Source organism: Rhipicephalus microplus, unplaced genomic scaffold (assembly GCF_043290135.1).
Source record: "Rhipicephalus microplus isolate Deutch F79 unplaced genomic scaffold, USDA_Rmic scaffold_21, whole genome shotgun sequence".
NCBI classification, from domain to species: domain Eukaryota; kingdom Metazoa; phylum Arthropoda; class Arachnida; order Ixodida; family Ixodidae; genus Rhipicephalus; species Rhipicephalus microplus.
Window position 1 is genome coordinate 3,070,290 of NW_027464594.1, and position 25,651 is coordinate 3,095,940.

General features: G+C 41.2%; 2 protein-coding genes across 5 annotated transcripts in view; one reads left to right on the forward strand and one right to left on the reverse strand.

Moving 5' to 3' along the window:
- The window catches only part of LOC119169799 (3 beta-hydroxysteroid dehydrogenase type 7), a 30,943-nt gene extending 25,755 nt beyond the window's left edge, over positions 1-5,188 (reverse strand). The window contains exons 1-2 of one of the 4 annotated variants that reach the window (XM_075883830.1): positions 4,916-5,188; positions 3,738-3,837 (exon numbers count right to left, since the gene is read on the reverse strand). In XM_075883830.1, coding sequence (XP_075739945.1) covers positions 3,738-3,826 — 89 coding nt within the window. In that variant the 5' untranslated portion in view covers positions 3,827-3,837; positions 4,916-5,188. Of the gene's footprint in view, positions 1-3,737; positions 3,838-4,265; positions 4,289-4,442; positions 4,466-4,865 lie in introns of those variants that run through there. The other 3 variants (XM_075883829.1, XM_037420816.2, XM_037420823.2) reach the window with 3 other exon arrangements.
- Positions 5,189-5,562: 374 nt separating this feature from the next.
- On the forward strand, positions 5,563-23,845 carry LOC119169815 (mevalonate kinase). The gene is made up of 9 exons (XM_037420833.2): positions 5,563-5,744; positions 6,286-6,430; positions 8,412-8,562; positions 13,301-13,533; positions 14,534-14,582; positions 17,943-18,033; positions 18,722-18,835; positions 21,260-21,431; positions 22,209-23,845. The coding sequence occupies exons 1-9, from the start codon at positions 5,673-5,675 to the stop codon at positions 22,313-22,315; spliced, it is 1,134 nt and encodes a 377-aa protein (XP_037276730.1). The 5' UTR covers positions 5,563-5,672; the 3' UTR covers positions 22,316-23,845.
- Positions 23,846-25,651: the final 1,806 nt, after the last annotated feature.

The window sequence follows — 25,651 nt, forward strand, 5'->3', positions numbered from 1 at the left end:
ATGTTTAGAATTATAGCACTGCAGTGACAGGTTGAAACAGACACTGGAAAGTGAAACAAGCTCGGATGGTCTGCGTATTCTACATTCAAACTTTCAATTTTGCGTGCACTGCATTGAAATTGCAAGTAGAATCGTGCACCTCTTTACCTCTTTCTCCTTATCTGAGCCATGGCTTCTCAAGAACTTGGGATGTGCTCTCATGATAATAATAATAATGACCAAAATGGTGAGAATTTCAATGTTTTTTTCAGACGCAGAAGGCCCAAAAGAAGAAAAATGAAAAAACTAGAGTAGCCAAGAATGGTTCGGGTAAGTTGAACGAATGACTTACAGCATGCGCACTACTTGCATCATAACGTTTCATTCCGCAGAGTGCACGAGCGTTTGTGCATAACCTTCCGTACACCAGCTATGAAGAATTGCTTGTATGTCCATCAAATTTATACATTATTTCAAAGCACTTAATACGGTGTTAAAAAAAATCATGTCAATATGTTGATATATGCATTTTACTGTGATTGATATAAATTAAGTAGTAATTGAATATCTACTTACTATGAAGTAACATATCTTCTGTTTTTGCATAAATAAAATCGAATCTCCAGCTAAACAGGGCAAGTTAATTTTAAGTTATGTTCATTTTGAGCAAAGAAAAGCAATACTTCTGATGTGGCTCGTGGTAGCGGGCATGCTGAATGACTCATTGAACACGGTAGTGCTTTCAGTAAGGCAATCATATGCAGCAGTATACTGCGAATGAAACTAAACTAGGTCGCACTTTAGAGGCAGAAGGTTCAAATTATCCAAACCTCAATGTGTTTTGCTCTTTATAAGCCACTATTCGATGAAACTAGCAAAAACATGGTACACGCAATTGCGTACGAAGCGTTTCAAAGGGCCAACAAAGACGGCCATACTCATCAGGTGGATCGCACACAACAGCTACTAGTTCAACTCCAATTGCTGTGCAACAGATGGACATCTACAGCTTTTCCCACTGATGTTAATCTTTCACATCTGAACGAAGATGTGGTGCAAGCTCTCGTTTACTCCACGCATTGACAGGCAAGGCACGCAGTGTGTCTCAAGCAAATCAAGCAGTACGTATTGGAAAAAAAAAAAAAGATGTACATTGACCGTTTGAAAAACCTGAGCTGTCCAACAAAATTATTCACATGAATAGATCTGAATAAAAAGGCCACCATAGAAAATGTTCAGTAGTGACAAAACTGCAACATTGGGCAACCAAGGCCATGCGTTGCCATCCCTTATCAGAGAAAAGGCACAAGCCGCATTGGTCTTACATAAAAAAAAGAAAATGCTACCGTAAAGCAGCCATTTATACGATAAGAACGTGAATAACTAATATCTGCAGAGGCCACAGAAGTGTTATCCGTGAGCCCACATTCAAGAGACTCTTCCCAAAGAACGGAAGCCAAGTGATATGCAGATGAATGTGCATCTGTCAAACAAACCTGTCGGGAAATGGTTGCATCAGCGGCAGGCGGTACCTATAGGATAACTGTACTTGAGAGCTCAAGCATACAATGCCCATAATATAAACATAATGATACAGTGGTAAATTATCGATTGGCCAGGTTGCTACAAATAAAAAAAGGAAAAATTAACATAAGTATATTATTTTAGGGATAGAGCAGTACAACCACTTATCGTGTGTTTTGAAGATCACATAAGCAAGGTTTATAGCAAGAAAACAATGTGAAATCAATCAAGTACTAACCATTGTGTATTTTTTGATGCCTAGAACAGTTATACTTTACACTGCTCGCACTAAGTTTAAATATAAATATAAGCATACAGAAGGTAACACATACAAACCCTTCATTCAATGTTCGACCAGGGCCTGGCCTTCACTATAGTACTATATATATTTTAATATGTCAACTTGCGATATCATTACACAACTCTGTCTTCATGAGTAAATCAAAGTTTGCAATTATGCATAATTATTACGGAACACTATGACCACGCAGCAATATAACAAAACACCTGCTGCTTGTTCTTTTGCAAAAGTCCGAATACTTAGTAGTACCGCGAAAAGCATTATTAGGTATAATTAAGCACATTGCCTTAATTTGATGAAATATGCTTGCACATTGAACACAATTTATTGCACGAAGAAACGCACGTTTCATGAATCGTTGCATTGTGAGAATGCACGGTGCTGTGAAGGCAGTAACTTTTAACACCATACATATGGTGTGAGACAGCTCAGCTGACATTAGAGGTGTGCGTGCATTAAGCATTTACTGTTCTTGTTTTGTCCCTGCGACATGAGTGTAAACTGGGCGCTGTGCTGAACCACCTGTTTCCAACTTGTGCAGCTATAAATGTGCGCACACTTATTTATGCATATAGTAAATATACATAAACAATTTCATTATACAGTGCATTAGTTTAGCATTTTAGTTACACCTTCCATGCGACCTGCCGTGGTGGTCTAGTGGCCACGGCACTCGGCTGCTGACCCGAAGTCGTGGGTTCGTATCCCGGCCGCGGCAGCAGCGTTTTCGATAGAGGCGAAAATGCTTGAGGCCAGTGTGCTTAGATTTAGGTGCACATTAAAAACCCCCAGGTGGTTGAAATTTCTGGAGACGTCCACTGCGGTGCCCCTCATAATCACGCAAAATGTGTATTTCTGGAGACGTCCACTGCGGTGCCCCTCAATGACACGCAAAATGTGTATTGTATATATATTTTATTTTACTTTGTTTGCCGTATGTTTCTGATCATACTTACACTTGTATTAAAATTGAATTGCCTTGCACAAAATATTATTTTCGGTAAATTTTATCATTTTGATGTTGCTTTATTTACTCTTTATGTAATTTATTTTATGTATCCCACTCTCCGCAGTAAAGCCATGTCCAGTTCAGGGTAAAATAGATGAAGTAGTTGTTTTGGGACACTAAACCCCAACAATTATTGCACCTTCTATGTGAGTTTACCGACTGTACAAAGAGCAAGCATTACCTGTTGAACTTCCCCTACTCATCTGCCATTTCATCATCCGCTTTCATAAGCTTCAATGCTCTCGCAATAGTTATGCAATAAAACGTGGACCCTCTTCTTTTTCGCACAGAATGCTCTGTTCAACACAAGAAAAAAAACTTTTTTTTTGCAACATACTCAAGTATATTGCAATAAAAATGGTTGTCTCAAGTATATAATGTGGGCCTGCTTTGAGCAACCAATGGTCATGGAGTTTCTTGCTAAGGTCACTACAGAACTCTAAGGCAGTGGTGTTTAATATAGCCCAACCATGATCTTTAATGGTTTTTCCAACTTTGGCATATGTTATTACAAATGTTCACGAAGCTTCGCTTGCACCACCGCATAACATAATCTGCCTTTAATGTCTCAAACTTTGAAGCAGCCCCGTGATATAGGAGCGCCGAAGGCAAGAAAACTGTGTGCACAGAATGGAGCATTGCAAAATGCTCCATTTATAAAGCAACCTTCTGCAGAATAACTAAGTCACTTAGAGCTAGAATGACAAAGCAGACACATATCCATGGGCGAACACAATTTTCACATTGCTACTAGTGCCAGTGTTAGTGCTCGTAATTCTTGCAGGAAACTTCCCGCCTCTGACCAGAATGCAATCTGTCAACGACTGCGAACGCTGCCCCTTGATTATCAGTTTTTTTTCTTGGAAGAGTACTCATTCTGCTTGGATAACGGTGAGCATGCAAAGGGGTGTGAGAATTACTCACGCCGAAGGTGCTGCCCACGGGGAGTCCACATCTTCGAGCTCCGGGCTCTCATTGCCATTGGTGCTACTGCGCTCTGGATCGAACGACATCTTCCTTCAACCTGCCAACACAACAGTACAAGTTCGGCTATAACAGTTGTATTGTATGTTTCGAATTCTCAGCATTAAAATGTATATACATCCCAGCAGGTCTAATATATGTTATTGATGAAAAATGGTACAGGCTAATATGCACATTGGTTTCAGAAAAGATCTGGTGCATGTATACAGCTGAAAGTTGGGGAAGACAAAAATGAATGATGTTCTGAATATGCTACTGTGCTTGCCCGGGGCATAGGCAAAATCTTTTTTTTTCTTGGGAAAGCGAGGGGGGCAAGTCCTTGATATGAAGTGGGGGCTGGTCAGGCAGATGTGGTCGAGTCATTTTGTGCTATGGCAAAAAAGAAAGAGGGGGGGGGGGGCGCCTTGGCTACGCCACTCGTACATGCTGAACGTGAGCAAAGTAGAATACAATATATGATGATACAACCATCGCAAGACGTTGCGAATGAACGCGCACTCAATAAATAAACGGAAACACAGCGTCAAGGCACGCGACATCATCATGAATGGCTGTCAAGCAATGTACAGCTTGTCACGGCTTCGTCGAGGATGCACATGGGATAATGACAGCCCCGTTAGAAAGTTGCGCGATTTTCTCACTCACGGCTCGTTTCCTCGTCGCGGAAACTGCGCAGGGAAGCGACCAATCGCGTCGCACGCAGCGGACAGAATGAATCCACGCGAAGACACCGCGTCCGTCCGGTCTCTCCCTTCTCTTTCCTCTTGCCCGATGACCAAAGAGGATGGCAATCATACAGCTGAAGGTCGATCGTAATAGATGCCACGCGACGGGTCGAGGAGTACAAAGTTATATCCCTTTCCCCTTCAAGCGGGACACACAAGCGCGATTGCTAAACTGCGCGACGACCAAAGAAAAGTTCCCGACTTTCCGTTCTCGGCGTGTTTAACCTTGTGTTTCTAGGACTTCAAAAGGACAAGTTAGATAACGATCAGGCGTAGCGTCGATGAGTCGTTGGATAAGCTACCGGATCGACGCGATTTGAGCGCTCACGGGCGCACCACTTACCTCGTTTTTCCTCTTTCTAAACTCCGCGGAAAGTACGCAAACCAAGTCACCTTCGTGTACGTAGATACGACTCCGGCACTGACTCGACTCTTCCGGCGATGTTCAGCGTGACAGTACCGAGCGAATGCGAATCTGATGTAACCTGTTGCGCAGCCGACCCCAGAAAGGAAGGAATAAACTCAATTGAACTTTTGCGCGAGCAAGTTGCTCCGTCGCGTACGCACACAACCGGCCGAGCAAGACCCGTCTCTCCACACGAAACACAAACCAAACTCTCGGCGCGCCGCACCTACGCTCGCTGCCGCCCGCCGACGAAGTGAGCGAGAAGAAAAGTGAGCGTAGAGGGTGAGGAGAAAATACAATAAAGCAGTTACAGCCACAGTGATGCTAACACTGAGGTAAACTTTTGTACTACTACAAATTAACCGTAAGTCACGTTTAAAAAATAACAAAACAAGACAGAGCATTTACGAAGGCTGTAAAGTTATTCTAATGCATTTTAATTTTTTTGTATTTTGAAATGTAAATGTAATATTAAAAAAGTTTTACATACTTGTAATTTACAAATAATTTTAAAACTGTAAAACATCTATAACGCTTTTTTATTAAAAACATGTAATCAACAATAAATACCTCAACTGAAGTTAGTAACGTTGTTTGCTACCAAATTACGCGCGCAAATGTTTAACGTCTGCGCACACTGGCGCAAAACAAAACCAAAACAAGCACGCGTGTCAAAGTCGTGTGTGGGCGGGCTGTGATCGCGCTTTTGTTTCGCGACGCGAGCGCGTGGCATCGTCTGCTACGATGACCACCATCACGGCGTCGGCACCGGGAAAAACCATAATTCACGGCGAACACGCCGTAGTCTACGGCAAGGTGAGTTTGCAGTGCAGAGTCGTCGGGCGTCGTGGTCTTTCCTTGCTTTTGAGACGCTGCCTTTTTTCTTTTTTCCTCGCTCTGCGGCTAGCTAAACCAGCGCTCGGTCGTGCGTGCACTTTCGTCCCGCTTAGGAAAACAAAACGAGGCGGCCCCGTTTTTCCTCGTGTTCGATATTCGTGTATTCGCCGCCGAGTTCGGTGTCTCTTTTTCCGCCTTGTGTCTGGCTCGCGACCTTTAGATACAAATCTATGTAGGTGGACTCCATTTCATGTACACACGTATACGCGTACGCGTAATATATCGTACGTGCATTTTTGTCGTGCATGTGTCTGTGGAAGGTCTGCTTTGTTCTATAGCTCACGATCCTCAGCTACAGATATTTATTTGACGCCTACCTATTGTTACGTGGAGTTACCGTCAGCCGAAACCACGTAACAGTATAACGCCAGCACGTATACGTTTTGGTTGTATATTGCGCATATATGCTGATCTGTTGAAAGCATTCAATCCGCCTACGCATTTCTTTTTTTCTCTCGAGGCCGCAGTGGCGGCGAGCGTCAACCTGAGGACCCGCGTGACATGCTGCGACCACGATTCGTTCGTTGTCTTGGAGGCGCCGGACCTCGACTTCGTCGAAGCCTGGCCCGTCAGCAAGTTTGAAGCTTTTGCCGTTCCCGAAAGAAGTGCGTTTAATGTTCGCATCCTAAGCGATGTTTCTGTTTACTCGCGATAAGAAGTCAATGTATGCGGACTATATAGTGTATATGAATATTCGGCAGTGTAAATAATTGACTCATTCGACATCAAAACTTGAATAACCCGAAATTCCAGTTCATTCGAAGAACTTAAAAAATCTTTGGTTGACTTTTCATGTAGCCATCACACATAATTCAATAAATTTTATGTGATCAATTACCTGTAATCACTTATATTTCTGCACTTTGTAATTGAAAAATATATATATTTTTGCCCAGTAATGTATACAGGTATTAAGTAATTTAATTTAGTGTGTGGTTGCATAAAGCCAACATATATTTTTTTATTCACAAGGAGAGCTATAATCAATAACGCACCTTGTGAATCTTAAATTTTGCCAAAGCTACATAGCTTTTGCTATAAAGCTACGTAGTTTTTCACAGGCACTCATTTTGCTATGAAGCGGAACGTGTGGCTGTGCTATGCAAATGCCTTGAATATGTCCATGTTCAGATTGGCAAACACAGGTACTCATTTCATCTGAATACTCTGCTAGATCTTAGCCGATCAATAAAAATTGATGATACTCCGCGGTCATCACTGCATCAAATATCGATGCAAAGAGCTCACCTATGAACGATCTTTTTTTCAGCTTTTCGTTTCATTGCTGAGAATAGCTTCACTGAGTTACTGCAAAACAGTGAAATGCTCTGCTTCACAGAAGGCACACATGCCAGCACCTCAGCAGTTAGTAAGCGCAACCTTGTGTGTGAGGTGTTCGTGCACTATGACCCCTCTACGCAGAACTCACATCAAGCGGCTACCTTCATGAGCAGGTACACCACCAACAAAAAATTTTCAAAAGCCATTCTTCAAGAATATATTTAAATTAAGTGCAAAGGGCAGCTGCAAAGGATGCATTGGAAGAGGAAGGCGTGCTTACTGTAAGAACTAATTTGTGAGATTTTAATTACATTGGAAGAATTAGGGTAAACAACAAGAAATCAATTTTGCAGGTCATTTATCACCTGCAAATAAACTATTGAAGTAATTGCCATCTTTTTTTTATTTGTTTTTCTCATAGTGTGTACACCAGAGAGCAAAATTATACAGACCACAGGAGTGCGTGCCGCTGCCACTGTCTATGCTGTCTAGTTCGGAATCGTCTGAGGTTGAGAGCACTGATGTGAAGGAATTGCTGTCGAAGGCATTGCTCTAGCGCAATTCGTAAGAGATACTCTCTCGACGGCAGATGGCTTGTCACTGGACGATGCAGAAAGCAGAGGTGTACGAACACCCATGAGTATATGAATGGTTCATATACTTATGGGTGTTCAAGCCTGATCGTAATGCATTCCGTAGCCTCGTATTAAAAATGGTTAAAATAAATGTGTGATGTCTAAACTATCTAATTTTTCTATGTGGAGCAATACCGTCCTTAGAATGGCATGGGTACACTTCTTTATAGATTACAGCAGCAGCCAAAATACAAGCTCATATGGTATTTGAATTGCGTTTAACAAAGCAAGCACCAACCTATGTATATATCTTTGCGGGTGTCTCAATTCTGACCCAACCGTTAGATTTTGACAAGGTGAGTACACGTCATGACTCATTAATTAATTTAGGGAACATACTTTACTCAGATGAGTAAGGTTCAAACTTATATCAGTTTGAGGAAAACTGTCTGATGGTAGTTCTAACTTGCTGTATTCATAAAAAAGGAAAAAGCAAGAGGAAAGGAATTGTATTAATCATTAAAAATTCCATGCTGTCCAGTAAACACCTGAACCGGAAGAAACATGGCCACGGAAGAAAACACATCGTAAATTGCTAGCACACCCCAAAAGGCTCCAATTAAAAATCAAAGGAATGAAAGTATGTCTTGATTAGTGCATGTCGATTGCAGGTTTGGCTCACATTCGGCATCATACTGCCATGCCTTAAAAATACCCTGTTATCTCACAGCCTATACGACCACTGTCATCTTGTCCGGAAGCCTCGTGCCAGACATTTGCAGCGCCTTCGAAATTGACGCAAAGTCTTCCAAACCTAGAGACCAAGGAAAGCTGGCCTTCCTCTTTCTGGTCGTGGGTATCACTTTACGGCACAACAATGGGTAGGTATAAATGCATGGCAATTGTACTTGAGGTATTTTTTTGAACCTGAACATACTGCACGCTTAAATGACCATTGCAGGAGTGGTTACAGAGGCAAAAAAAAAGGGAAATCGCAAACAGAAACGAGTAGTTTGCACTTTAGTAATAAGAACCCATCACAATCCACAACAATAGTAGTTAAGTCATTTCAGTGAGAGATTGCTGATAGAAAGAGTGAAAATTTATGTGTATTAATCGAGCTTGAAGGTTGTTGAATTATATTATTGCGGTTAGCTCCTGATGATTGTAAAAAAAAAGAGTGATGTAAATAAAGTAATTTAACTTTTACATTATTTGGAATCTACATATGGGAAATTTAGCGTGCACACAGGTGCACAGCAAGATAAAAGAAATGCTGGGAAATTGACCAGGGGAGTGAGGGAGGGAGAAAAAAACCAAAGGCAGAAAAGTTTGCCGCTCATGCACTCCTTTAGCCAGAGTCGTTGCACAAGAAGTGCCACAACAGCTAACACTTTTAACAACGGGAGGTGTCTTCACTGTGACAGCAGCTGCAAGTTTTCCTTATGGGCACCTATGTATATATAGCTCTCACTCTCTGCCCCCCCTTTTTCTCTTTACACACATATGCTAAACAAATAAGAAGTCGTAGCGTACAGTAGGGTAAGGAAAGTCATATGTATTCAAAGCAAAAAATAAAAAGCCTAAAGGGAAGAGGGCCAGCTCCTTAGCTGTAACACAGAGGCACTGCTGTCAGGCTTTCAAATAGAGATGACAAAAATATCATGAGGAAGTACGTACATCAGCAGCCAGTGTCATTTCAGTGGGCCTATGGCTTTTTCATATAACTAAGAAGATGAACATTTCAGGCATGTGAAAAAAATTACTAGACGAAGAAAATAAAAAAGTGAGTGGCGATACTTCTTGCCTCTCTGGCACGACTGAACACCAAACTCAATTTTACGTGAGGCTTTCTTTTTCACACCTTCATTCAACGTTACCACTAGTGCCGTTGTTATCTATGTGCAAATTTTCGAATACTCGCGCACCCTTGAATAGCAGTTATCGAAAACAATCAAAACAACTTTCTCTTATGCTTCTGCTGACTTCACACTCTGTTATTTTCCTCATCACGGCAACAGCAACACTAATCGAGCAACACCGAAAGAGAAACGAGTCCTTAGGATTGTCCTATATACTTCTTGCATATATAAACAATTTGTCACTTGGCTACTGTGAAAAACTCCGTCAGCTTTAGCAACAATAATATGAAATAGCTATGAATGTTGTAGAGAAAAAAAAGCTAGAGAAATGTATGCATCTAAACAGGCGAATTTTAGTCATAAGGCACTTGTTTCTTTTATTATACCATTGTCACGTATATGTTTTGAACTCCATAGCTTTAAGCGTGCTTTATATTGAAAGAACAGAACAGACCTAAAGTATTCTTATCTGTCAATTTTAGCTACCCAAGTTTTTTTGTGGGTGTGCTTTTTATTGTCATGAGCTAAAATAATCAGTTATCAATAATGAACCAAAAAACTTGAAAAGCAGCAGCTTTGTTGCAATGTTGCAAAGTATACAATAGAGAAGCTGTAGAGCCTATTAAACTATAGCCGGACGATCTTTTTTCATCACGATAAACGGTGCGGTTTCTAATTTTTCCAGGGTCAAACAATAGAATTCAGTTTCGACTTCACTGTGCAGCTGCACATCCTTTGTAGCTAAAACCTCCTGTAGAAACTATGCAATGCAACCTTCCTTCACTAAACGACAGCTGTTGTGTGTGCTAATGCAATACATTTAAAACTGAAATGAGCTGAGCATGTTACTGCAATGGGGGCTGGTAAGAGATGGTAATGCCTATTTTGTCTACATGTGCCCATGATTGTCTGTTTAACAACATTTAAACTGGCCCATTTATTGGCCTCGCCTTGTTATTTCATGGCTAGGTTCCTTAACAAAAAAGGTTTTTCAAGTATGAAGAAGATGGACCAAGTGCATATGCCAAAATCAAGTTGGTTTAAAAAGAATGAACACTGCAACATCTACGAAGGAAAAAGATCTTGACTGATACGAATGCTTGAGCTTATTATGATGCAGTCTTGTGCTGTCATCGTGTACATGTATGGCAACAAAAACAATGAAAGTTGGAGACCGTTTGTAATTATGTGCGACATATATAAAAAAACATTGCGGATTTGAAAAAAAGGAAGCTTTGGGGAGACATACCTTTTTTGCTCTTGGTGCCTGTTTCTTTTTCAGTTGGTGTTTTAAGCATGAAGTCTAACTTAGAGGCTATGAGCAAACATTCGAATAATGCGTTCGATGCTCTAACCACTGAGCTACCACAGCGGCCTAAACATTCCACCCGTGACCCAAAAACTTGACTTTAGCCAGTATACTGTCTTACGCATCAGAGTTTTTCTCAGCATCTGTTCAGCTTCATAGTGTGAAAAAAATTGCTAAGCAGCTTACTATGCTGATGATATTCCTAGATATTTCTTTGGTGTTTTTTTCTTTCTTTCATTTTTTAACATGTCAGAAGTGCTTTTACTTGCATTTTCAGTGATTTTCTATAAAACTACTGTCAATTAATACAGGGAGTTCCAGGTGGACATTTTAGTATCTTGGGAGAATGCAAAGATGAAGTAAAGGAAAGCATTGACCATGACATGGCTTAATGGCCTTCTAAACTATAGGCGACACTGTTCTTAAAGTCAATGGAGTGATTCCTTTATCAAGCTCAGTATTCTTCTCATGGGTGCGTTCTCCATGTCACGTACTTCTCCAAGACACATGGATGTTATGTCAGTGTTTTTAATGTCACGTTGGCACTCTTTGCTTGTTGAAGAACACCATATACTTCTGCTTATGGGAGATGTATTCCTAAGCTGTTTCGTGGTTAAAATAACGTAAACGGAGTACAACCTTCTCTTAGATACACTGCTGTGAATATGTGTTTGTAGCAAATTTTCATGTACTATAACGAAGTTATTTTTGTGTAGAATGGGCATTGAATTAAGCACCTTTTGCACGGAGTGAAAATGTGTCTTTTTTTAAAAATAGAGCATGTTTTTGCATACACACTGGTAATCAAATATCAAACATTAGTAAAATATATAGCACCTTAAATTTAATAATAAAACAGTATTTTTGAAATGGCTTGGCTTCGAAGTTTGTCTCTCTTCTTCATGTAACCGCGGCTCTATGCTGTTGGTATCTGTTGTGCAGAGCTAAGGTGGTGGCATAATTCCCTCCCCCCTCCTACTCCTTGTGATTTTTTTCCCTCGGCCACCTGCTATTGCCCTAACTCTCACTTGGTTGATTTTACTTTGTTGTCAATGACTCAAACTTATGTTCTAAAAAGTGCTTTTCTGAGTTGTGATGCGTATTGACAATAGCGCGATGCTTGTGTTCTCTGGGAGCTTTCGTACTCGAGCTTGTGCACCGTATTGCCTCATACCTTCCTCCTCCACCCTTTTTTACAATACTGTCCCTCCTGTCTAGACATATCGGCCCCTTTGCCTGAAATTTCACCAGATATGTCACTAAGCTACTATCTCTTCTACTTGGTAACGTGTTTTGCATACTTTCACAGTTCTTATTGCACCTAATGACATAATCTCAACGGCACATTCATTCTTAACTCGAGGAAGCTATCAAGATGTCTTTTCTACATTGAGGGATTACAGGAATAGAATTGACCTGCCTTGCCATTTTAGTAGTGGGAATGGGCTATGTTTTTTCATTCCGAGGAATTCAAAGAAATGGAATTGAGGCAAGATCGAATTCCTTGGACTAGAACGAGAATGGTGTGGAGGCGCCCATTCTGCAACACTGCTGGGTCAACGTTCGATTGAATGTGACACCTTCAGACTTTTAATATGCTTCACTTTATTACATTTTCGTATTGCGAAAGAGCTACATTTTAAGCTTACCTGCAGTCGAACTTTTCAGACAATCACAATCAACGTCCAGTGACACTTTTGATTTTTTTTATGCTTCACCTTATTACATTGTCGTAGCGGCAAAGCTGCCTTTCAAGCTGCTTTACGGTCGCGATTGTCTTGACTCGAGAAAACGCTGGCTCCAACATGGTGACAATACATGTGACTAAGGTGAGATCTCAGTTAGTGCTGTTTTGGCTGGGCAGAAAGTAGGAAAAATCAGACGCCGAAAATTTTCAGCATTCAATATTTCTAATGTTCTTGAATGTTGACGTCTACGAGGCGTATTTGGAACTCCTAACTCAAAGGTAGCACAACTTTGTGCATCCATCAATTAGGCTTCCACAGAAGTTGAAAGAAGAGGAGAGATTGAGCATCCTTGCCTTTCACGTGTTGTCGGCAGCGCCGAATCATGTACTAATACTATTCGGCCTTTGCATTGCCTCATGCTTGATAAGACAACTGAGAAGTACCCCCCCTCACCAGCACGTCATCCATCTAGCAAACACTTTCACAATGCTATTTCATAAGGATGTGCTTAGGAATCCTCCCTAACTTTCTTCTTTCCTCAATTTTGCTTCAAGCTATTAGCAAAATACTTTACTTGGACTCACTGCAATATTTTACTTCTTTCTCACCCAAAATTTCACTATTTGCACAGCTCTACCAAAAATCCTGGTCACTTTAAACTTCCACTTTCAACTACTCTGGCACTGATGTGAGAGCGTTTTGTTTTTTCAAGAATTATCTACGACATTAGTCTAAACTAAAAATTTCTCGAACGACACAGGCGCTTTGGTCCACTCAAGTTCACCATTAATTCGAGGCTTCCGCTGGGAGCGGGTCTCGGATCGTCGGCGTCTTACAGCACGGTCCTGGCGACGGTGCTTCTGGCAAAGTATGGAGTTGTACAGTGCACCCTGTCCAGCAAGGACCGTGAGCTCATCTGCTCTTGGGCCTTCCAGGCAGAATGCATCCTGCACGGTCAACCTTCAGGCATCGACAACACCATCTGCACCTACGGTACCCATCAATTGACTCATACAATGCTTACGTTCAGTAAATATATTTAGAAATAATGCACTACCTTAAGGGAATTTCATTATTCTTTTTTAGAGAGCACATAAATTTCGTGCTATGTGATTGCACGTGTTAGTTCAATATTGCGGTTTCTTGACACATCGAAAATGCGTATATCTTTGCACGCAAATCTATTTTTCTTGTTGTTGTCATTGAGGTGTTTACCTTAAAGCTTGTAAATTTCATTTCCTTTTTTTATCAATATTTTCGGGATGCTGCAGAAATCATAATTTTTTTAAAAGGTCCAAATGGATAAGAATAATTATAGAAATGATTACATTTAAGCTTAACAATCTGAACTCTGTGCCTCAACTGAAGCACATATTTTTATAGAACCAATTTTGAAGCATCGGCGGTTTCAGACTTAGCCTGCCACTTTATTACCCTAAAGTACTACTGAAACAAACAGATATGATTACTGGTTCACTATACAAAATAAATGAGTGGAAGAAACATATTGCAGGCAATACGAAGGACAGCATAGGTACTAATTAACAAATGACACTAATTAACTAGCTCATTTATAAACTGTGGTGGTGTTTGTTTTTGCATGTGTGCACATGTGATTTTTTAGCTGATTCTTTACACTAAACTATTTTACACAGACAATAATCACAGATTTGATAATTCTCTATTTGTCTTCCATGTTGCCGAATCTCACGGTTACTCTGTTCAGTCAATAAATTTTCTTGTCAGTTTGTAAAAATTTGGTTTGACTTTACATTTATCTACATACTCATGTAGTTTTATGCCTACATTCAAGAGATGATCTCAGAATAGTTGCAGCTGCATCTATAAAAATAAAAAAGTCATGTAGTCTCTGATACACCTGACGTAGAAGATTTGAAACAGAGAAGACTAGAATAGTTTTGAAATGCTGTGCAGTTCTAGTGCGTAGTCGTTCATGCTGAAAGTATAAAGAAAGCACTGTTTTCTTTTTCAGGAGGTGCTGTTCTATTTAAGGGTGGGAAAATAAGTGAATCTCTTGAGAGGTGAGTGAATATTCGGTAGACCACTTCTGTGAAAATTCAAAATGTTGACGACGATTGATGAAAGAAAAAAAAAAGAAATTGGCACCACTGGAAAGTTGAACAAAGCTACAGTGTTTTTCATGAAAAAAACTTGACAGCTGAAGGAAAAATTCCGCAGGATAAACCCGAGGCCGACAGCTTACCGAGGCATACACTTTGTGCCGTCTGAATGATGGACATTCCCGAACCGTCAGGGTTTTTACCGATGCGATTGCTGCATTCGGTGCCCTCATGGTTTGATTTGTTGAATGACTAAACTTTTGTCAAAATGGCTGATTATGCAAGTTGGTTATTCATAGTATAGTTTAGTAATTAGCGTGTAACCTGAACATGGACTTATGAAGACGAGTGCATGTCGATGTCTTCTAGAAACCTGTTACGCACTTATCTTCTAAAGACCTGTTATAGGTTACGCGCTTGTATTTCAACCACTAAACCGCATTCTGTGATCCAGTAATTTCCTGCTTAGTTCAGACATTAGAGTGATTGCCTTCACGGAGGCATTCGTAGTAGGTTCGATACCTGAAACTGGCCAAGTTCTTCTTTCACAACAATGTTTTGTTTCTGTAAAACCTGGGTTTACTTGGTAAATTCATGCTGGATTGCATGTTCTCAAACAATGGCTATAGTTTGTACTGAACATTTTTTTGATTGCTCTCTTCACCCATAGTTTTCTGAAATTAACCAGAGGGGACTCTGGTGCTGCAATCATTCAGCCCCCGTGGGAATGATGGGTAGTATGCAGATTTGCCTAGCCTTAGTACTAGTGGCTTCGAATGCACCTGTGGCATTGTTTATTGCAGTGTTTTGCTTTTGTTTTTAAATAAAAGAACCTACCATTGTGAACTTTGTGACCCAATTTGATATTGGTGAGCATAAAAGGTTAAGGTGCTGAAGTGCAACTGCTGAACATTTGGTGATTGTCGTCTCATGACAAAGCGGGTCCATGTTGCGCTCCGTGCAATGGAGCCAGAAGAACGAAGATTGCATGAGTTTGTGTACTGCCCATCGTTTCCATTGTGGCTGAAGTGGCGTGCATTGTAGCTTCCATAGACACTAGCGCCAGAGTTCCCTCTAGTGTTTAAATAAGAAACTCTCTGTCTCCACCAATAAGATTCCAGTAAGTAACGATATTAGCCAAGTTCTTTCAACTTATTAGTAAAAAGATAGCTTTGGCAGAGTGCTTTAGTTGATATCAAGGACAAATGGGAACTCAAATGCATGAGTGAGAGTGGCTGGGAGGACAAGTCAGACATCTACAGTTGAACCCCTTTATAAAAGACACTGATATAAAAGACAAATAGGCATAAGAGAAACCAGTGTGCCTACAGTAAAATACGGTTTGATAGGAAAATGCATACATGGTATCCTGCTTATAAGAGACATCTCATATGAAAGACAAGAATTGGTGCCCGGAACATGCCTCTTACAAAGGGGTTTAACCGTGATACGTAATGAAAGCTTGGTTTCGTCACTGTCACACACTTCTGGTGTGGCTCCGCTGATCTAACAGCGGCGTACGGCAGACTCGCAGGCTTCCACTTTACGTTTAGGCCTGCGACGGCTGAAAGGCCTCCAAGTGGTACATTTCAAATTTGTGTGGATCAGTCGGCCCATGCCGGGTTGCACATGCAGTGACGTTTGGGTCTGACTGACGTACTCATAGAGCAGACACGGACATTTGATCGAACGCAAACAAGCATTTAATTAAAGCAAGTGCAAGGGCAAGAGCTAACACAACTTGACCAAGACGGAAAAAAACAAACCAAAATACACATGATAGAAAGAACAACTACAAAACAAACTATTCTCTAAAAGAACACTACAATAGGTACAAGCAAACACGATGCAAAATGTTAATGAAGTAATGACTTGATGGAAACTAAGAGAGATACAAAAAGGAATTACAAAAAGGTGCTCTCTTTCCTGAGCTTCCTGTGGAATGCAGTACACACAACTACAATTATTTAAAGCTGGAAATAATGAAATAACGGTTGAAAAAAAATCACTACAAACAGTTCTTTACGAACCAGGCCAGCTCCTGGTGCATGTAGGGAAGTTGACGAGGTGCCGCTGAATGTCTCCCTAGCTTAGGTAAATGGCAAAGGTGCCCAGTGTTGCAGCCGACTCAATTTCGCTGCGCAGAACACTCCATGCTTGCCACATATGCGAGACTCGCGACACCGACGACCACCCTTCCTGCTGTTTCAGCGTCAACTGCCGAAGCAGCCAAGTTTTCTTTGAAGCTTACGCATCCCCCTTGAGGTCATTTTCCCCGAACGTATACGTGCCCTCTTTGCTGCAGGTGTAGGAAAGCTGTGGCGGGGCTGTTGAAAAGTAGTTACTTGCTGGAAGTCTTTGCTCAATTCAAAGACCTCCCTTCGACAAAAGGGCATGCGGTCGGGAACACTTGACATTTGTGACAGTCACTTATATTGTGCCTGTACCGTTGTCCATATTGGCACACATATGATGTACGAAGATAATAGAGTTCTTTTATTGTTTCATGCAGGTTTAGCAAAACTTTCACCACGTCAAATTGATAAAAAAAACACAACAAAGTTGTGCTCACCAACAAGGCCAAAGTGCGTCTAGGTCACAATGAATCATGTACACTCTAACTTCAATATACCAAACGCAGATATAATGAAATATCGGTTCAAAAAAAGTTAATAAACAATAGCCTTGCAATAGATAAGGTGCTAGAAATAACCTTTATATGGGTTTTCAGATACAATGAACTTATTTTTTAGTAATATGCTACTTTGTTATAATCAGGTTTGAGTGTATCTAGTATACTGTTAATTAAATACTGTCAGTTACATTTAATTTTATAACCTTGACCCTTGAATTATGGATTAATTACAGTTAAATCATAATGTGTTAACAAAACATGAATTCAGATTTATGCGAACCATAATACTCACAAAATTTTGTTGCTGGTTATAAATATGGGGAATAAAAAATTGCACCTGCATGTGTGCATTTTCTGCATAAAGCACTAGCATTTACAGAATTACAAAACAAATTAAAGCAAGTGAGAGTGGTAATGTTGCAGTAACAGCGAGGTAAAGAAGGATGTTCTGAAAATTCGCTGCTCAGAAAAAAAAAGCAAAGGACTTAAAGTTGAGTGTTGTTTAGATCAAAAAGAAAAAAAAAACTTTGGGACCAAGTAATAAGTTTTTTTAATTACCAAAACAGTCTGTAGAAATACTCTTCTGTAAGTTTAGTTTCCGTTGATACGAAGACAATGATAACTGCTCTGCACGCCACTTTCATCATCAGAACCTCTGGATACTGTCTTCTGTTCCTTCTCTCCAGCATTCCCAGCTACAAGGTGTTGCTGGTAAACACCCGAGTTCCCAGGAACACCAAGGCTTTAGTGGCAGGTGTCAAGAAGAGGCATGATCAGGTAGCGAGTTGTCAACATGCATTGCCCACTGTTGTCAGATGCCTAGGCTGTGAAAAATAAATTGTCTATTCTCGAGATCATTTTTACGATAGATTAGTTGCAGATTGTTTATGTTAGCCCCACCACGATATTGTTGTGCAGTAATAAGCTCAGCTCATAAAGAAATTGTTTGTCAAATTAAGCACCACATGTCTGCCCATATATTGCACATCCATGCATTTTTGGATGTTTACGAAGCAGATAAAATTTTTACCCACGTAGAACTGCTTCTTTTGAAAACCAGCATGATTTTGCATGACTAATCTTAATTTAATCATATTATTCAACAAAACCTAAGCCACACGTAACTAGTCACATTGTATAAAATTTAATTATTCATTTTTTTGAAGTTGTGGTGAACTTTAAATTATCCTTGGCGCAGACGTGGCACTGCCAGCATGTCGCAGAACATTTTATTTTGTCCCTCCACGCTGTGAACACAGGCGTGGAGAGCGAGATGAAAGCGGAAACCGGTCCTCAGTCCACCAGACTTGAGCATTAAAAATTAAATGTTATCGGAAACCTCAGCAACTTTGTCTCTGCATCGTTAAATGCACTGCTGCCAGCATCTTTCATTTAGAGTTCACCACAAAGTAAAATCCAACAAAGTTCTGATCAGGTTAGCTGAACCGAATCTCTTGCTATTCAGTTTCCAGATGTTATAAAGCCAGTCCTGGAATCTATTGAAGCAATATCTGAAACCTTCTGGAGGCTCCTAAAGACAGCACTCGATGCGGCAGAGAACATGTTTTCCAAATCCTTGGTAAGCCTTTAGCAAAACAATTCAATTACTGCGAACTATAGTTTGTATTTAGATACCCCAGCTCCAACCCAAAAATAACAAAAGCATGACTGCTGCAAAGACAGTGTAATAAAAAATATATAATTGATCTAGCTAAGTAGTATGATAGCAGTGCATGTCCCGACAAAGGCCTTAATGCAATGAAACAACACTAATAAATGTGGGGCCCACAATGTAGGGTACTAGTGAAGTAACTGGAAGGTTGTCATTAGAATTGTGCAAATATTTGAGCACTTAAAATATTCGAACAAATGTTATACTATTTGAATTTGCTTTGACACGAATTTAAATTATTCAAAATTAACAAATAGGTGTGCATAACCAGCATGTAACCTCTCAGTAAAAGTTGTTTCACGGCAGTGGGAGGACGCTGTGCTGTGAATACGTTCATCCGGGGGAAATTTGCATTGATGCGAAGCCGCATGTCAAGGTTAAATGAATGTACTATTACCCTCTCATCGATTCATTGTATATTAAGCTTAAAAGCTTGTAGTACTGGCTTATATGCTCCAAATATAATAAATTTTGAAACAAAACCTATTTTACAGGGTATTACTTGTATTCTACAGAAAGTGAAATCCTGCTATCAATCAAAGTTGCTTTCACTTCCTTTGAGCCAAAAAGTACATTTGTGCATGCCTTGTTTCAATAAAAAAAGAACAAATATTGTGCATGTTAGTTTATTTATCACTAATATGCTCGGTTTTCTTTACATTATGTGATATATGCCATTTGAATTCGATTTGAAATTATTCGGCTCAATCACTGTTTGCTTCGAATTCACTTTGAACCTAATATTTACTATTCGCACAAGCCTAGCTATCTCATTTCTGCTGACCACATAAATGACATTACAGACTAGCATTAACAGGAGCAGTACATCGCAGTGCAATAACTCACAAGTGACCTTGGGGTATGAAAAGCGATGCAGACGTGAGAATGACGGGAACTTATAATGCTGCCATGTTACGCTTACTCAAACAAAGTGCAAAGATGCATGAGTGTGTCTTGGAGCAAAGCTTTATACCTGTCATTGGTCTAAGAATTTCGTTGTGTAAGCATGAAAATCCTAAAGCATGTATGTCCCACAAAAATTGAGCAAATTCCACTAACATTGGTCCACTAAACATGAACAATACCTCTCGTTAGTCATCAAGTTTCATGACATAAACATGAAACCCCAAGATAAAAGCCACCGAACCACCAACGGACACTCACGTTATCTTCTGCTAGCAGTTGCGCACGCTCCTTGCGTTTTCACCTCTGATACCGAGGAAGGGAACTTGAAGGGGTGGACCGACATGCCGACGCTGTAGACTTGTGCACAACCCGAATTCCACAATTAAATTTTTACCTATGGGTGTTTTAGGGGGCTATAGCGATTTCAGGCAAATGGCACATCTTTCCTTGCAATCAGGCATGCAGCATAGAGCTCAGTAATTGTTTTAGTAAAGAAAACCACAAAAAAGCATCAAGACAGCTTGCTGGACTTGTCAAAAATGGGAACACCCTCTTACACATTCCCGGTAAAGATTAGCTTGCAGCTACTTTGCACTTCACAAGAGGGCTTCTAATGACATCAAACGGCTTGTCCTTCTTGCCGCAAGTGTTAGTCGCTTTTATATACATAATAAAAGACCTGTCAGGCAACTCGTTGAGTTCATTCTAAGACTGCCGTTGATTTAAAGCTGCTGCCTAAAATAAATGGTTGCATAAACCCACAGTCAACTCTTGTGAATGGAGGCACATTCGAAGTAACGGGATGCTGTCCACTGGGTGGTGCCACAGATCACCTCGTCGAGTATGCCAGCTTAAGCTAATGTGTGTGAACTCGACTTCGAGACATATAAAGAAAGAAGCAAGTTCCTTTCCAACTTGAATGACAGTTCTCTCCAGTAGAACAAAAGCAAATATTCTTGGGCCATTCTTAACTTTCCGGTACAACTATGCAGACCTGATTTAGCTATGCATGTACAGTCTTGAACAATGTAAAACAGAACACCGAAACTGTCTTCAAAAGGGCTGCACTAGTTAAAGGCCTTCGCTAAGCACACAAATATTCGTAGCACCAAATGACAAAGCAAAAAGGTTTTTCTTGCACATCAATCTGCACATTACAAGGAGTTGTTGCTAAACACAGACGTTCGCGTTGCTCGTGACTGCAACAAGGGCGGCTTGATTCAGGGAAACACTTAAAAAACATGTGGGAATGGCAACACCATATGTCATGAGCGAGGGGCGTGTATCCCTGCAGGCTTTGCATATGTACGTTCCTTTTTTGTATCACACTTGTATCCATGCCTATGTAATGCCCTTTTTGGGCTCTTAGGGTACTCGTATAAATATAAATGAAATTGCATGAGTGCGTGTGTGGGCATTGTGCAGGAACTGGTGCAGATGAACCAGTCCCTGCTGAACTGCCTAGGAGTTGGCCACCCACGACTGGACCGGGTTGCCGAGATTGCCGCCCAACACGGTCTCGCTGCAAAGCTGACGGGGGCGGGCGGTGGTGGCTGTGCCTTACTGCTGTGCCGTGTTGGCTGTCAAAACAGCATGGGTGCGTAGAACTCTGCCATGTACCAACGATTGCGATGATTGCCGGATGTTTTCCTGGACAATTTTGCACAGCCAGTGTAAAATACATGAATCGTCATGCATACTCGATTTAGTGTGCTAAGAGGCCTCTGAAATGGTGGCTCGACGATAGAGAGCTACGCATGTAATTTGAGAAATGTTGGTTTCAATACCACAAAAGGCTAAGTGCCTTTGCATTAGCTTTCATTCATCTATTCCTTGTTTTTTCAACGGTGGCTAAGCAGCGGAGTAGCTCCATAATTATGTAATCACTGTCGGCTGATGTTGGCTTCAGGGGCAGCTTTGTAGGCAGTGGGAGGTGGTCATTGCACAGCTACGACTAATGTCTTATATTGCCGAGGGGGATTCTTTAAATCACAATATATGTGCTCTCGATGCCCTTCGTTTGAGCCGAGGATTCTAATTAAGCTATAACTTTCGTCAAGAACAACCAGGAGCATTCCTATCTTTTTAATCCATAAATTAATACACCAAGTTCAAGTCTGTTTTTAGGCAAGGTGATGCATATTGCTCAACCACAACAAAATAATATAGCATGCTTTTTTAACTCTACGTTTTAATCATCCACCTTGCATATCTTAAATGACAAGAAGCTGAAGTTGGCTTAACAAGGTTTCTTACATATCTTTCACGATAGTTAAGCATGCATGAGACGTTTGCAAACTTCTCAGCTGAATCACTTAGTGAGCTGCCTCTTCAAATTATTATCAATGTTTTTCGCAACTGAAATTCTATGCAGGTTCGAGCGGTGGGACCGAGTTGCATGCAGTGTGCAAGCAGCTCGAAGAGGAAGGCTTTCTGTACTGGGAGGTGGACTTGGGTTGTCCTGGAGTCACGTTAGACTGACCTCTACTCATCAATCAAAGGGAAATAACTTCAGGCCAGAGCATCGTTTACAGTGCAGTGTCAATCTAAAACCACTGTGCTTTCAAAACTTTCAAACGCAGCTTGTGCACAGAACACAACGCACAACACTGCGCGTGCACTAGTACTGCGTACCATACGTGACGGTGCAGTTCATGTAGGCCTCTGTGTAGCTTAAATGTTTCTTGGAATACTGAGTGATGCTACGTGAGGGTGTACGGGACCAAAAATACTGCAGCGCAGAGATTTATTTCTCCGTCTCAAAGCAGGCCAGCCCTGAGGATAGTGATGCACAGAATGTGCACAAAAAAAATGAGGCACAACCTTCGCGGCCATTGCCATGCCTGCTTATTCAGCACTGACCTGATTCACGGTGTGCTCGTTCGGGCTTCACTTAACAATGCCTGAGTGGGAGCCGATTGGTATGCTTCCACAGTTTAAAAAAAAAGCAATAAAAACACGGACAAGTTAGGACGCAGGATTACTAATCCGTACAGGTCATTACTTGTCGGTGTTTTTGTTGCACTGTTTCCAACTATGGAGACGGTTCCTGGTATTGTCTTTTCTTGACTTTAACGTGCCGAAAACACCAATTCAGCAGCTGCATGACGTGACTTTGCTGTCGCTTTATGACAAAGAAATATTCTCCGGTGAGGGCAACAGTCGGACGAGTACCCTAGCGCTATAAGCCGAAAATGCATCAAATGCAAGTTTGTTTAATGAAGTGCAGGCAGTTCTGAATTGCAGCAAAATGGAGAGTCAGGCTAGTTGGGTGGTATTCATAGTGTAACAGCGCATAGATGAATAACAAGGAAGATCTGAACAACACGAGCACTGAATACTCATCAGTCCTAAATACTCATCACACACACTGCCCAATCATTCTAATGTCACTTTCTGCCTAATCACGAGTGCTCATAAGAATCTCCCATGCTTAACCGAACATAAAAATGACTGAACCTAAAGCTAAACACCACGCCACACTTCTGCACACGTGACCTAACAGAAGCAAGTGCTAGCATGTAGTGAGAACTAGTTTGCTAGAGTGGAAGCTTGGGCTAGTTGGCTCGTACTCATATTTGCAAGTTTTTTCAGTGCACAAACATAAGAAAAAAGGGACAAGGGCCGTATACAGAACCCTGTGCTGTTCCTTTTTTTTTTTCCTATGTTTGCGCGCTGAAAAAATTTCTAACTATGAGAAGTAGAGTGTACATTTGTACAGAGTGGTAAGGGTGCATTTCTACTGATTCACCATGCATTTGGAAGTGGATAATTTTTAAACCATTATTGGATGCACTAGCTTCAGACAAAAGCCTTTCAGAAGTTCCACGCATTGTTTCAACGTGCCTTTTGACTTTGCCACCCTACGCCAGTTCATTTATGACATGTGCAAAGGATTGTAGGATGCATGCAGTATGCACACGCATACTGCAATATCAACCGTTTGTGAACCCTATACTGTGCATTTATTTAAGGTGTTTTCATAGTGAATAAATGAACTATGCTTTATTACCTCTCTTTTGATGTGCACTTTTTATAGTTAGTGTCAATGCCCTAAAAAGCACTGATTCATGCGCTGATCCAAGGGTTGTGAGAAATTCACAATGGGGAGGCTGCAAAATAATTTCAGCCTTGTGATGCTGTTTTATGTTCAATGAAAGGAAGAATTTTTGCATTTTGCTGTTCTTTTTTGTTTTTGATGGAGTAATTTGTATGCTCCCAGAAATTAAACCCAGACCTTGTACACTAGAGTGTAAAAGAATGTCACAAGCACTGCAGCGTGTAGCGACATACCACAAGTGCGCCTCGTATGGCCGTCACACACTCAACTTTGATGACCAATGAAATTGAATGCCAACGAAGCCCACAAACCTCTTCAAACCACTTCCTCAAGTCTCTAGGTAGGTTGAATGTTTTTCTTGTGTGGTCTTGCATTTAAAAAAGCCCTGAGGCGATGAGAGATGCCACAACAGAGGGCTGCAGGTAACTTTAATTTCTTGCAGTTTTTTAAGATACACCGACAATGCACAGTACTGAAGCATTTTCCCTCCATTAAAAAACGAGTGCCACTGTTGCGATTGAACCCACATCATTAAAGTCAACAGATCAGCTCCGTAACCACTACATCACTACGGTGGCACTCAAGGTTAAGGGGAGATGACAGTTGAAGAACGCAAATTTAAAAAAAAAATTACACATTTTTCGATTTTATTTACTTTCACAAATTTAGTTTCTCTACATTCACAAAAAAAAAATAAAACTGACGATTGTGAATAAACTCCAAGTAGGCCGAAATTGCTTTTAAAAAGCACAAGGTGGCTGCTAAAAATTGAAAAGAGCTCATTGTCTAGAGTCCGCTGGAAATTGTCACTTGGCTGCTTGCCATGGTATTTCGCATAAGTTCACTGAAGCCAGATGCTCAAAATAATGACGATTGCCAAGCTCTCTCAATAGAAGAAATCATCTTAACAAAATATCTTTCCTGCATATATGAGCTTTAACTTGTAGCTTTAAATGGCATTTTTCTCAAGATCCATTTTTGGGCAACTTCTTGAATTCCGACATCACGTTTTTGTTCCTTCTAATAGTGCCACTGGAAATTACCATTGCTCCGCGCAACGCGGACGTTGGGAACCAGAGAAACGCTAACGGCGCGACTACGAGCGACGAAGCCAGCCGCAATGCACGAGCCGGCCCTGCATGCGCCCGGTACTACGCCGAACAGCCAACGCGTGTTAAGAAGAAGAGAACGAGGGTGCTCGAGGCAGAGGCTCACGAGGACTACCGCCCTTGGATCTCCTTGATCGCTGTGCGTCGTTCACTTTGGGCACAAGTTCGCCCTTGATAAACCATGTAAATGGAACATCGTTGTTGTGAGGCTGCTACATTCGTTACATTTTCTGGTGGAGGTGCGGGGTAGATGATTCCAACCCCCTATGAGAGAACGAAGTCCAAGCCCTGACCATCCGCAAGCCGTGGTGCTTACGCCGGTGCACCAACGGATCAGTCGCCGTATTCGAGGGGATTCACCAGAATTTGGACCACTTCCCCCTGTGCCAAGGGCATCAGCGATGAAAACAGGAAACGCCACCACCATGACTAGCCAAGTTGCACCATCACAGCTCATTGTCAGCCAGCCCGTCATAGCAAAGGTGTTCCATGGTGACCCGTTCGAGGACGCAGAAGACTGGCTGGATCATTTCGAGAGGGTGGCGAACATAAACCAATGAAACGAAGCAGGCAAGTTGTGCAACGTATACGTCTCTTTGGAAGACGCAGCGCCAGTGTGGTACGAAAACCACGACGCATCTTTGACGT

Bases quoted from the DNA above. Each gene is read 5' to 3' on its own strand.
- LOC119169815 (XM_037420833.2), top strand. From the start codon at position 5,673: ATGACCACCATCACGGCGTCGGCACCGGGAAAAACCATAATTCACGGC. The intron at 8,563-13,300 runs GTAGGTATAAAT...CGAACGACACAG, and splicing joins ACTTTACGGCACAACAATGG to GCGCTTTGGTCCACTCAAGT. The intron at 18,836-21,259 runs GTAAGCCTTTAG...GGCATTGTGCAG, and splicing joins ACATGTTTTCCAAATCCTTG to GAACTGGTGCAGATGAACCA.